The sequence below is a fragment of the Emydura macquarii genome, unplaced genomic scaffold (genome assembly GCF_026122565.2).
Source record: "Emydura macquarii macquarii isolate MOO-44397 ecotype Brisbane River unplaced genomic scaffold, CSIRO-AGI_Emac_v2 contig_705, whole genome shotgun sequence".
NCBI lineage: Eukaryota > Metazoa > Chordata > Testudines > Chelidae > Emydura > Emydura macquarii.
Genome location: NW_027130842.1, coordinates 3,900,863 through 3,914,914, shown reverse-complemented (window position 1 = coordinate 3,914,914; position 14,052 = coordinate 3,900,863). Strand labels below are relative to the sequence as shown.

Below are 14,052 nucleotides of genomic sequence, written 5' to 3'. Positions count from 1 at the left end.
AAACTACACCAAGAAGCTAGACTTCACATGTTGAGCATTGCTTTCATGCTGAGAAATGAGAGCTACTGGGGCATACTCAGAATGCAAATCTATAGCGTTAGTTAAATACCACACCATTCGGCATGAAAATATATGGAGTGATTAAATTTAGACTGATTACATGTTCTCATACACACAGGGTACATTGAAAGCACTTTACACTAGAGTGTTTGACACGTAGCTAAGAAGCAGTAAAAATCCCCAAGAAGAATTTTTTTAAAACCATCTAAAAGACATTTTGTATGTCTGATATTGTTTAACTCACAGCCCATAGCAGTATTGCTCTAGTATTCTTACGTTTATTGAGCCTTACCATTTTTCAAATTTATGTGTTTGGTGTAAAAAAAATTTTTTTAAAAAAACCTGTTTCTTGGTAGCTGTATTGACACTGAACTTTTTTCAACAATCCTGTACCAGAGGCATGGGGATGCTAAGTAGCTTAGGGTTTGTTTTGAGTAGGATTAAAAGTGTGGGTTTTTTGGGAATGTTTTATCTAACACATTTTGAACTCTAGTGTAGACAGGGCAATGTGTACTTTTAACGTGTGCTAGCTGGTCTAGTTGAAGTGGGGGGGGGGAGCCTTAGTTAATACATTCTAACAACATCTCTTTAAATCTTAGTCAAGAGAAATACTTAAGAGAATTGCTAATCAGACCAGAACTTTTCACTTCTAATCGGCTGTTTAAATTCAGCCCAAGTCGCTGCTTGATTTGGTGACCTAAGTGAAATGACTTGTCTCAAGCATTGTCTATATTGGGAATTTTCCCTGAATCCAGTAGCTGATGGCCAGTTGCTGATGTAGCTAATCCTTAATGTAGACAAGGAAAGCTGTGATTTGCATCAATGTAATTGATTTGGATTTCAAGCAGGGCTAATTATCCACTGGTGGAAATCGCAGCTTTCCTTATTTACACTAGGGGTTTGCATGGGTGTAGTTTCAGTGGCTGGCCATGAATTGATGAAATTGACAGAAATTCCTAGTATAGACAAGGCTTTGGTTGAGTTCTTAGTGCAAGAATACAGCCATCTCAGTTGCCCGTATAACTCACATTCTAGTGTTTATCACTCTTACGCTATGTACAGACTAGGAAAATAGATCATGTTTTCACATTAGTTAACATGTGTTATGTAACATGATGTTAAACAGGACTTTGCACCTGGTGTTGACATGTTTTAAAACATGTAAGTGGGTTATTGACTGTCATTTTAAAACATAGCTTTCTGGGTCTATACTAAGTACAAAAACCTGTTTAAAATTGTGTGTGTTAACGTGTTTTAAAACCTGGCCCATTTTTTAGCCTAGGCATGAACTTGAGGGTATTCCCTCAGCATCTGGTTGAGGCCTATTGTAGGGGACAAAGAGGGAGACATTACTCCCAGTGTGGTCGATGTTCTATTTATGGATAAGAGGCCTCCATTTCCAGGACTATCAATATGGCATTTTGCGGGGGATGTTATATGTACTCAGCTTTTTGTTAGCAATATTTTAAGAATCTAGTATGTTAAATTGAAAATGAAGCCAAGTGTGTTAGAAGATATTTTTATATAAACTGTGTTCAGTTGTCTTAGAAACAGAAAATGTCCATAAAAAGGATAGAAAAGGTGGTTATTTTTTATTTCAGCATTGAAAATGCAAGAATAAATGAACATAGAAAAGGCACAGTTAAACTAATTGCATTTGTTACCAGTAAGCACACCAGTGTTACATTCCCATAGAAATTTAAATTAGCTCAAGACAAATGCAGATAATAATTTTGAAGTCTCCCCAATGACAGCTTGTTACAAATGATATTTGTTAATGTCTCTTTTAGCTTATTGCCTTTAGAAAGCTGATTGAGCTTTCTTTATTGGTGAGCCATTTTGATCATCCATTCTGCTGGAATTTGCTGGTTGTGAAAGGGCCAAGTGAAAAAGAGAAAAGAGACAATGGAAATATTTAAATATTGTGATGATTCGACACATGTAACTGGGATTCACCTACTGCAGAGCTCTTTCTCTTCAGTCACGTCTGGATCCTTCCTGAAGAATTAATCAGCAACGCCTTATTTGTCAGATATTGTACAAGAAAAAAACCCAGCTGTATACACCAATGGTTCCCAACCTTTTTGACTCGCGGGCCACAAATATCATTTTTACAACCCTGAAGGGCCTCCAATCTAACAACTCATAAAAAATGTATTGACGTATACAACATTGATGACAAATCACTACATATTTAAAGTAAACATTTTGATGCTTCTGTGCTCATTTGTACATTCACTAATACACCTATAAATTACTCACACTCACACACAAAGCACTAGTGTAGATGAGTGACGGTCACTACACACTGAAGCACATGGCCTGGCAGCTAAGTCACAGTGTGTGCAGGCCAGACCGGAAGGCACTGATTTTTAGAGTCCTGCCCCTCTCTTCAAGCATGGTGGGTCCTGGCTGCTCCGCCAGCAGCCCCATTGCAGCCAGATAGAAGGGGTTTAGCAAGGAGGCTGCCTCCTTGCTGATGTCCCATCCCCCTGGCTGCACACTGGGAAACCCATATGCGTCCTGTAGCCCTGTGCGCTCTACCTGGATACCTAGGCAGTGGCTCCTTTCTGCAGCCAGGAGGATGGGAAATCAGTGCTCCCCTCCCTCTGGCTCCAGCAGGGACCCCAGCATCTAGGGACCCAGGCAGAGCGCTTTGCTGTGCTCCCTGCTGGAGCCAGGGGAGGGGAGTGCTGATCTCCCATCCCCTTGGCTGTAGCAAGGAGCCTGCACTGGTCTTGTAGCCCCACTCCGCCTGCAGGAGGGGAGTGGCAGGCCACTTTGAAAGACCCCTGTGGGCCACTTTTAGCCCCCAGGCCACGGGTTGGGAACCACTGGTATACATGGTGCACTCTAAAACAAACAACTCTCCCCCAGTATGTATATTCAATCACTAAGAATACACACTTTATTATTGCAGTTGTGATTACAAATCCAGGGAGTGAATGCTTCATGTAAAGAATCAGCTTTTACACACACACAGCTGAAAGCCGGCTGGGATGCATAGTTCTAGGCCTAGCCAAAAGAACTGAGAGCTCTGTAGCTTGACAACCATTGCAGTGACAGTGATGGATGTGAGTCTGAGCTGATGCTCCCTAATTAGCCTATGTGAGCACAATTGTCATCCCAATCTGTTTCCGAAGTTGTGGAGTTGAAACCACAAGTAAAGTGGGGAGAAGAGAAGCAAGGAGAGGGTACTTTGGTGCTTTTGTGGCAAAACTAAGCTGATGACTCTTCCTTTCAAGAGGTCTAGACTCTTTGGAGATGACTAAATCCAGCATTTACGCACCTAGGAGCTGCCTCTATCTCTCAGCTATGGATAACCAGTACGATTGATAAAGCAGTAGGAGCTTCAGCATCTTATTGTTCTAGTTATCCCAGTGACCTCATCCCAATGTACTGATAAAGTACAAGATTACTGTGACAAATCTTTCAACTCTGCCATTGATTCGCTGTGTGACCCTGAACAAGTCACTTGGTCTCTGTATTCCTCTGTTCTCTAACTATAAAATGAGAATAATACTGTTTATTCCACTTTGTATGGATGCAGAGTTCTATATAAGTGCAAAACACCTGCAATAAATCTGGTTTCTACAAACACCTTATACTTAATATGACATTAAAAGAAGGGTCTGATTTATGTTCCAACATAGCAACTATGTCCCTTAGTCTAAATGAGCCAAACAGATTGCAGCTAGTGAGGACAGATGGTCCAGTGGATGGGACACTAGCTGGTGACCTGGGTTAATTCCCTGCTGCACAACAGACTTCCTGTGTGGCCTTGGACAAGTCAGTCTCTCTGGGCCTCGCTTCCCCATGTGTATAATGGGTATAACGGCACTTCCCTACATCACAGCGGTGTTGTGAGGATAAATATCTTAAAAACTGTAAGGCGCTCAGGTATTACAGTAATGGGGGCCCTAAAAGTACCTCAGAGAGAGATCAGTCTATCCTGAAACAGACCCCATTTTGCCTAAGTGTCTAAATCCCCATATCATCTGCAAAACTGGACTATCACAGTGAATCTCTACATCAAAACTTGCTTTAAAATATGCTGCAGAGCCATACCACTAATGTCCAATACTGACTGTAAGGCAAGTTCATGAACTTTATCTAACGCACCCATTTTAGACAGAGAACAACAATTTTCTCTTTACTGAGTCAGGAATTCTAACAGCTGTGCTGCCCCAACAGATTAGTTGAAAAATCTTTTGTTCAACAGTCTCTAGGTGGTTTGGTTAATATTCTGTTTAGCCTCATTTTATAGATGGAGAACAGAGGAATACAGAAGTCGATCTAATAAAACCACTTCCCCGAGGGTATGTCTACACTGCTGGCAGCACCGCCAGCAGTGCAGGATCGATTTTTTTGGATTCGATTGAGTGGCAGCGAAGACTCGCTCAGTTGAACCCAGAAGTCGACTGTGTTCATCCATCCGGCAAGAAGCATAGCGCTGCGTCAACGGGAGGGCATTTCCCCTCGGCACAGCGCAGTGGAGACCCCGTGGTAAATAGACGTTAGGAAGTTGATGGGAGATACACAAGTTACTATACATAGCTTGCGTATCTCCTGTCGACTGCTGCTGAAATCTGTGGCCAGTGTAGACCAGGCCAAAAAAGTGTAGCGCTGCGTTCGTGGGTACATTTTTCCCGTCGGCACAGCACAGTGGAGATGGTGCGCTAAACAGAAGTTACGAAGTCGACAGGCGTTACACAAGCTACTCTGTGTAGCTTGCATAATTCCCGTTAACTGCCGCCGAATTTCACTGGCAGTGTAGACCAAACCTGAGATGTTTAAAATCAACGAGAAAGAGTTTTTGACCTCAGGGAATAAAGCAATATTCCAGTCGTGTGCAAGGACGTGTTTACAGATGTTGGTCAGCAGATTTAAGCAGGAGATTGGACTAGATGACCTACTGAGGTCCCTTCCAGCCCTAATCTTCTGTCTTTCTATGAATTTTTCTATGGTTGGCAGGTCAGCTGACTATTAAAATTAATAGCCCATCTCCATGATCCCTCCAGCCCACCCTACTGATGCAAGACACAGTATGAAAGACTGTGCCAAGAAGTCACCCTGATTTTAGCCAAGCTAATTTTTCAGGCATGCAAATCCAGCTGTCAATTTGTTACTTGTTCATTTTTCCCTTCAGCAAAGAGAAGACTTATAGTACAAAGACAATCCCTATGTGCTCTTTTCCACCCCTCTTCTTGGTCCATAGAGCCTCCTCTACTGATGCAACTTTGCATAGAGACATCTGCTCTGCCATGTATTTAGTGCTGGTAGAAATTACCCATGGTCCAGCTGGCATTTAATTTGGGATTTTATCATTTGGTCTGAAGTTTCAGTTGAATTAATTTTCTTTGGATGCAAGACAAGAAGCCTGATGCAGGCGTTTCTGAGCAATTTATTTCTTTTGCTTTAACTACCCAAATGTCTTTAAATTTTCTAAGTACCCATTGTTAAATTAATTAATGAACGCAGGAATTTTTATTGCTAACCAATAAATGCTTAAGATATGGAGAAATGGGGTTGCTTGTATCAGACCCTTTATCTATTAATAATTATACATACCAGTTTGTTTTATTTATCTATATATAGATATAGGTATAGATATAATATATTTCTATATATACATTGATATGTATTATATATATATACATACACACACATACGTTTATGCATACATACATGTATGTGGGTGGTATGTATATTATATATAGACATGCTGATCTTGGGGCTAACGCTGCAACTCCCGTTCATGTGGGCAAAGTTTACTTACGCAAGTAATGGTCTTAGGACTACTTTTGTAAGCAATGGCTCCAGGATGTGTAGTCTCCAAAGGGTTAAAAGGTAGTACATATCTGAAGGCACAAAAACAGCACATCAACTATGGGGGTTTGAGTTAGGTACAAGAAAACACATGAAAATTTGGGAGATTTATTGTGTATGTTCTTGGCATTTATAGCAAATATAACTGTGGAAAACATTCAGAAAATAACTGTAAATCCACTTCACTCTGTTCAATTCTCCTGTCTGTTTAGCTGTTGCTCTATATGGCAGTAAATTTTGCTTCACATAAATTTTCAAGGTATTGAGATTAGTTTTAGCTGTTGGAAATTCTGCTGGTATGAAGTATCAACTAAATGATAAGATTGGGATGGGGAGAAGCTGCACAAAAACCCTTCCAGCCCTTCCCCCAATACATGCACTCTCTTTTGGCATTGAGAAATGCAGTGTGTATGTCTGACTAGACAGACAATGCACAAGTTAATCCTGTTTTTTCACAGTAATACCATGTCAAATGAATTAATGAGGTATCAATTCTGTGCCGTCTGTTCACTCAATTGATCTGTGACACAAATTATGGTGTAAAAATATGGTCTCAAATTGTTTGAAATGCAGTAAATTGCTTATATATGCAGTAGTTGCTACTGTGCATTAACTACTGAGGGTCAGCTAGAGTTTGACATGAGATGGGAACTGTCTCTAATACAAGAATGACAAGTTACCTTTTCCGGGTTTGAGTTTTTATCTAGCATTTTTATAGGAATGGTCTGGATACACACCACAAAGGCTGTTAAGAATTTGCAACGAAGAGGTCCAGTTGTTCATCTGGAGCCTGATCGTCAACCCTGTCCAACTGATGCTAATAACATTTAAAAATGAAAAACTCACTTAGTGCAACAATTCTTAGCTCACTGTTTGTGATGCAACATTCTGTTAGAGAGCTGCACTGACTTCCACTGAAGCCTCTCTATGAACTCCGCTTTGACACACTACACTATCTACAAAATCCCTGTCCTTAACAACAGTAATGGGGAGAGTACTGTGAACAGCTTATGTGCTGTCTGTGACAGGCGTTTGCCTTGCATCAGAATTTAGCAGTGTGGGGTAGTAAGAGGCCCGGCAGTCGTGAGAAAATGGTCATATAGCACCACTGACTGCTTAAAAACATTTCCTTCTGTAATGTGCCTCCTGGATAACACACCTAACCTGTGATCACAATTGTAAAAATGGCATGGGAGCCTTTCAGAGGTTTCTGACCCTGTTTCTCCCATCACAATTGAAAAATAAAATAAATTAATTAATAAATACACCTACCTGTCTGTGTGAATAAACACAAACAAAACCACCACAGCAACAACCTTGGATAAAATATGGCTCTCTGACGTGGGTTATAAACTTTTTTTCCCCTGTCCACACACACAAGAATAAACCATGTTATAACACCTTCTGACAACAATAATTTGAAACAGTTATTTTTGTAGTGTAGGTAGGGCCTTGAAGCTGTAAATATTACTAACATAAGGAGAGAAACAAGAATCAGCACTGAAAGATGATGGAGGAGCCTATAAAATAAGCACACACAGCTATAGCTACAGTTCCATCAGCTTTAGCTGAAAGTTTCCAGTTTCAAAAATTAGAAGTGGCTCTACTCTTTTTCTGTCTATACCTCTTCATTTAGTGATTACCTCTCTCACCATAGGAGTTCACAAAGTTAGTTAACTACAAGAACTATTTTTAGTTACTACAATACTTAGGACTTCTCTATGCATCGGACTTCTCTATGCATATTCAGAAATAGTTGTTCTGGAATAACTTCATATGTGGACACTCTTATTTCAGAATAAGTGGGTCCGCTCATGGAATTATTCCAGAATAGCTATTCTGCTTTAAATTCACATCCTAATTTATTACAGAATAATTTTTTTGAATTGGAAAATTCTGGAAAGTACCTAATTGGGTATATCAAAATAGAAAATTTCAACATTGCAGTTCGTTCAACATGTCAAAAGGATGTTTTTAATTTAGATTCTCCTGACAAGGAAAATCAAAATGTGTTAAAATCAACGTTTATCTGTGGAAAAGTCTCTGATTTTGATTAAACTACTTTTCTAAACAGAAAATATTTCATGTGAAGAATTTTGATCAGCTCTTTTTATAAATCATACAGAGACAAAACAAAAACAAAACAAAAAAAATCCTTAAAAAAACAATTGTTTCAGCTCACGGCAGCTGTACCTGTATTTCCCCTCTATGGTTCAGCAAGGGCACCCACTCCAAACTTGAGGCTCCTCAGCCATCACTTCTCCCTCTTTTTCTCCCACTCCTTCTCCTGGCCAGAGTATTTCCATGCTGCACAGTCCCATGGTTATAGCCTTGTCTACACTAGCACACCCCCTGAGCAACATAAGTTTTGCTGGCAAAATTTGTAGACAAGGCCGAAACTGTATTATCCCCAGCAAAAGACAGACTGTCTAAGCAGGCCTGCTTCACTTTTCTCTTCAGAGATGGTACACAATGTAATTGCTAATAGTTAGAAGTTGCCACACAATTTCTTGTAAGCAAGCACTTTTAGTCTCAAGATAAAAGTATTACAGAAAAATATATTGAAAACAATAAAAGAATGTACATGTGTGCTAATAAGCATACCAGAGATCACCGCCTAATTGCAACCAGGGCTTATTGCCAGGGGATGTTGTGAAGGCCAAAACAATAAGTGGATTCAAAAAAGAATTAGATAAGTTCATGGAAGATAGGTCCATCAGTGGCTATTAGCCAAGATGGTGAGGGATGCTACCCCATGATGTGGGTCCCTAGGGCTCTGACTGCCAGATTGTGGAACTGGACAACAGGGGATGGATCACTTGATGATTGCCCTGTTCTGTTCATTCCCTTTGAAGCATCTGGCATTGGCCACTGTTGGAAGACGGGATACTGTGCTAGATAGACCATTGGTCTGACCCAGTATGACCGTTCATATGTTCTTATGGCTCTGGTTGGTGATTAGTCCTTTTGACACTTTTGTAAGGTTTGAGGCCTCCCTTGGTTTAAACGTCTTGTCCAGAGGGAAGGTCCTGAGTCAGTTTTTACTCAGGCTAATTAACCAAAAATCCTTTCTTTCTCTGTTGGTCCCTAGAGAATCCAGTTTGAGCCAATGTATATGAATATCTCTTGAGATGGTGGTAGCTCTCTGGAAGTGTTACAACCTGTGTTAATTTGCCTAACCACCCCGCCACTGTTCTTAGTTCCTGTAGAGCTGTGGTCCCCCTGCCTTATGGGATTACATACAGTCCTTCAATAGTACATTAAACATTTGCATTTTTAATACAGTGTACTCCTAAAATACTTGAACTTAAATTAGTAAAGTTTAACTAGGATATTGCAGGGAATTGCCATCTGTCACATCACCAGCAACTACAACCCACACTCCTTTATTTTACTTTGCAATTTATCTTTAAAGGCTGTGTCTTCACTTTTCTAGGAGGTGATATTTGGGGTTTGTTGGCTTTTGCAGTGTCATCCTATATTCCAGGGTTAGTTACAGTGATATAAAAAGGAGCTGCTCTCGAGGACAGATCGGAACATATTAGCAGAAAAGCCCACTAACGACAATACACTGTCTTTATTGTACAGACACATTTAGAAACCCAGACAATAGCTGCGACTTTACAGTAAGATCCTCTCAATTTCCCTTTGAATCAGATATATGGCCATATAATATGATGCGTTAATGAGGTTCATAGGGACCGATAAGGAAAAAAATGGTCATGTGCCCTAATTCTGTACCTGCCAAGTTAATTGTGAGACTTGGTCTTGCATTCCATTAAAAACATTGCAATTTAAAACAGGCTTTGTCTTATAGAATTAGATTATTGTATTCAATAAAAGGGCTTTGTGTTTTGGAGGCTCTTTTAGAGTATGATGTTCCTTGCCATTCACAGACTGCTTTATGGATGTCTTCCTGAAAACAGTAGAGGAGTCAGTGGGCAAACCTAGATGGTAGGGTATGAGTGAGAACCTTTTGAATAAACGGTAGAACAAAGCCAAATTATTTTCTGGTTGCAAATTGTAGTTCCATTTAATGATTCACTAAGCAAAATTCCTCCTTAAAAGATGCCCTCAATAAGGAAAAAATGGAAATTTGTTTACATATATATAAAGAGAGGAAAAAAGAGGTCAAGTGGTAGGGAGTGAAGTAGGTCTGAAACTGTTAAATGGATGTTCTCAAAACACCTCTTCTCCAGTAAGCAATGTCAAAACCTGTTTGCATCATGATAACACACGCTGTACAGGAGACATTTCAGTGACTTAGGTAGAGGTGTAAGAAATACTTATTTTTGTTTGTGATTTCCTAATCTCTCAACAGATTCAGATTTCAATTTCTGGAAATGTAAAACTAACAGTTTGACTGGGCAGATCAGTTTGGACGTCTCATCTTGAACATTTAATTTTTCCTTATGCTCCAGCATCTGTTAATCTTGAGCACAATCACGCTGAATATCAATTAGGAAAAGTAAACAGACAGGAGCACAGCTACAGAAATTTTGTTCAGGGAAATGAAGTGATACTGGGATTTTGGCCATTTTGAATTGGGTTTTTTTTATCTTCCCCTCACTTTTACTCTATATTCCTCCTTTACACTGAAGACACTTCGTTTTATGCTCTTCCCACTTGGACTGACAAAGGCTGACCTGAGGTTCTAAGGATCCCTATGATTTGCACTCCTGCCTCTCCTTCTAAAAAACACTGTAATGATTGTGTCTTCCTCAGGCTGGCAGGCTAGGTGAATGGTCAGTGCCAAAGTCACTTAGCAGATGGTGCTTGAGTAGTGAGCAATATCCTTACTCCAAGCGTAGGGCACATTATGGAGGCCTACCAGCCTGGCAAATGAGACCCCCCGACTGTTGCTAGCACACCTCCGTTTGCTGTAGATATGCTGCCATCTGTCAAAACACTGAGCCAGGCCACACTTAAAAAACAATCCTTTCTCACTCTCTCGCTTATCTACAGTCTTTCTAGAGTCCCTGTCACCTGAGATAAATTAAATCTATACTTATATGTATAGAACTTCAAAAAATGTATCCTATTATCTGTGACAGTATTAATGTACTGTAGAGGTTCCTATCACCAAACTCACAGTCAATATTGTGTATTTTCTTTTTAGGTTTGCTGTACAGTAAAAAGTAATAGGTATTGGCCGTTGTAATATGCTATCAGTAGATGTGTGTATGTATGTGAAGTGATGTACATGTGTAATTACAATATATTATATATGCGTATACCTGTGCATATTTAATGAAAAATAGAATGCATGTATGATGTCTGCAGTCTAGTATTATAATTCATATTAGAAACTGTCCAGAAAAAAGATTAGCTATGACTACAGACATAAGGATCAGTACATTACATTACATTACACAGGAATCAAAACCCTTAGTTACAATTAGACTTATATGCATCAGAGCTTTATACTACATACATTTATATCAAGTGAGTTTTATGCTGAGAGAAGTATAAATAAATTGATGTGACACTGGTGTCTATGCCTTTCTTAAACTAGACGCTGGATACAAATAAGAGAGTATGAATAACATGTTGTTTTTTGTTTTGATTGTTCCTTCCCCTCCCATGTGCAGAATGTGACAAACTGCGGAGGGATGGCTATCGAAGTTCTCAATATTACTCTCAGGGTCCAACTTTCTCTTCTTCAAGTGAAGCCTGTGGAAGTTACCAAGATGATTATGAAGAAATTGAGCGAAAGGTAAGGTGGTCTGTCAAACAATTTAAAAAAAACCCAAACAATTAATTGTGAGATGGAAATAAAAATATTAATGATTAATCACAGTTTTAATTGCACTGTTAAACAATAATAGAATACCGATTTAAATTCAGCATGGAAGCATGTTCTCTGGAATGGTGGTCAAAGCATGAAGGGGCATATGAATGTTTAGCATATTTGGCACTGTAAATACCTTGCAATGCTGGCTACAACAGTGCCATGCAAACGTCTGTTCTCACTTTCAGGTGACATAAATAAGAAGCGGGCAGCATTATCTCCCGTAAATGTAAGCAAACTTGTTTTTCTTAGCAAGTGGCTGAACAAGAAGTAGGACTGAGTGAACTTGTAGGCTCTTAAGTTTTACATTGTTTTGCTTTTGAGTGCAGTTATGTAAAAATAATTCTACATTTATAAGTTGCACTTTCATAATAAAGAGATTGCACTACAGTTACTTGTATGAGGTGAATTGAAAAATACAATTTCTTTTGTTTATCTTTTTTACAGTGCAAATATTTGTGATTAAAAAAAATAGTGACCACTGTACACTTTGTATTCTGTGTTGTAATTGAAATCAATATATTTGAAAAGAACATCCAAAAATATTTATAATAAATTTAATTTGGTATTCTATTATCGTTTATCAGTGAGATTAAAACACCAGTTAATCATGACTATTTTAAAAATCTAATTAATTTGCGATAATCGCTTGCGTGAAATGTGATTGGCAGCCCTAGGAAGGAGGCAGGAGACTGGGAAGAATGTATTAAGCGGACTATAAAATCTGCTCTTCATATTATTTATATAGGCTGGGATTTATAAAGAAGATAGATGCCAAACACCCATTGAACTTCAGTGGTATTAGCACCTGAGTTCCTTAGGTTCTTTGAAAATTCCATCTCTCACTATATGTATCTATATGTAAATAAAGGTCCCATTAGTGTGATACAAGGGTGACAGTGTGATGGCCTGGTAGTGTTCCAGAGAGAAGGTGTATCTTACAGTATTAACAATGGCAGTATTTTGAAATAGGGTCATGTTTGTTTTTACTAATCTTTTTGTGATCAAGAATCAGGTGAGGTTCATTAACCCAGATACACAACATGATCACAACATGTACACAGACTTCATACCCTGGTCTAATTTGGTTATATAGTTTCACTACTCAGAAGTTCTGTCCTAATCTATCCCATCTCTGTGTAATGAATTCCAAGGGAATAAAAGATTTCACATTGATATTGGTTTGGCACACTGCCTGTCAGTTTGCTTCATATTGTGTCCTCTGTCTCAACTCAGTAACACTGGGCAATTGTCTCAGAATCTGGAAATTACTGAAACCAGCGAAGGTTGATGGAAAGGGACAGTTTAGCTGTAATATTAAGATGGTTTTGTAGTCTTTATGTGATTTTGGTCAAGATTATATATATCAACTACAGAAACACTATGTTGCATTAATATTAAAGTTCTGAATTAACTGTGTAAAAGCAAGAAAATTGCAAGCTGAGACATGGTAACCTGTCCTTAACTCATCCCATTGTGCATAAGTGTTGGAGCACATGTGGTATCCATGATATTGTATCCTGTAATATCCTAGCACAAAATATTGCTTGCCCAACAATAATCTGCCATTCTTTTGTCAGTTTATATCACAGCCTTAACTTTATCGCAGTTTAGTTTCTTTTTTTTGCTTGTTTAATACTAACATTTTACCATCTGTTTGTGTATGTGTTTCTGTATATAAATAAATAAATTATTTGTGTCTATACTGTGAGTTCTGCAGGTCCTTTGAATTCAATATGAAGTGACTAATACTATCATATAGTTTTTCTATTTCCATTATCCACATCTCTCCATGTCATTGACAGTGCTGCGGCTTTGTTAGAAACTTCAGCTAGGTTGTGATTCTATTCTTACTGTGCTTTATACTATACATTGTAACATCTCATTTACAACTGTTGTATGCATTATGGAAGTAAGACTATCAAGCACTCTATTATGGAAACATTACAATGATAACTTGCAAAGTCCTATTGAAATCAGAGGGAGTCATAATATAATATATGCCTTGTATTATAGAAAGTATTGACTGTATGTTCATAGTTGTTGGGGTGTGTTTGTATGTAAGTAAAATTGCGTGTGTATGTTGAAATTGTTGTAAGTATCTGGTTGGCCTAGTTAGTATTGTAGTCCTTATAGATAAATAGTCCGCAAAGCTGCATCTGTAAAACTAATGAGGTATGATATAACATTAAGGCTGTTTGTAGATGAGCAGACTAATTGCCATGGATAATGGAGACTAAACACTGTCATCCTTAAGGTTTCTGTGGTATGTTGTTTTAAAATGATTTATAATGGAATTGCTAATAATTTGTTCAGTTACTCTATGCATTCCGAAATGTTTAAATATAAATGATTACACTTCATTGAGTGAA

The 14,052-nt window shown here is 38.6% G+C and overlaps 1 protein-coding gene across 6 annotated transcripts in view; it reads left to right on the top strand.

Moving 5' to 3' along the window:
* The window catches only part of NHSL1 (NHS like 1), a 152,102-nt gene that overhangs the window by 99,463 nt on the left and 38,587 nt on the right, over positions 1 to 14,052 (top strand). For all 6 annotated transcript variants that reach the window (XM_067542309.1, XM_067542308.1, XM_067542311.1 and 3 more), the window contains exon 3: positions 11,481 to 11,605. In XM_067542309.1, coding sequence (XP_067398410.1) covers positions 11,481 to 11,605 — 125 coding nt within the window. The remainder of the gene's footprint in view (positions 1 to 11,480; positions 11,606 to 14,052) is intronic.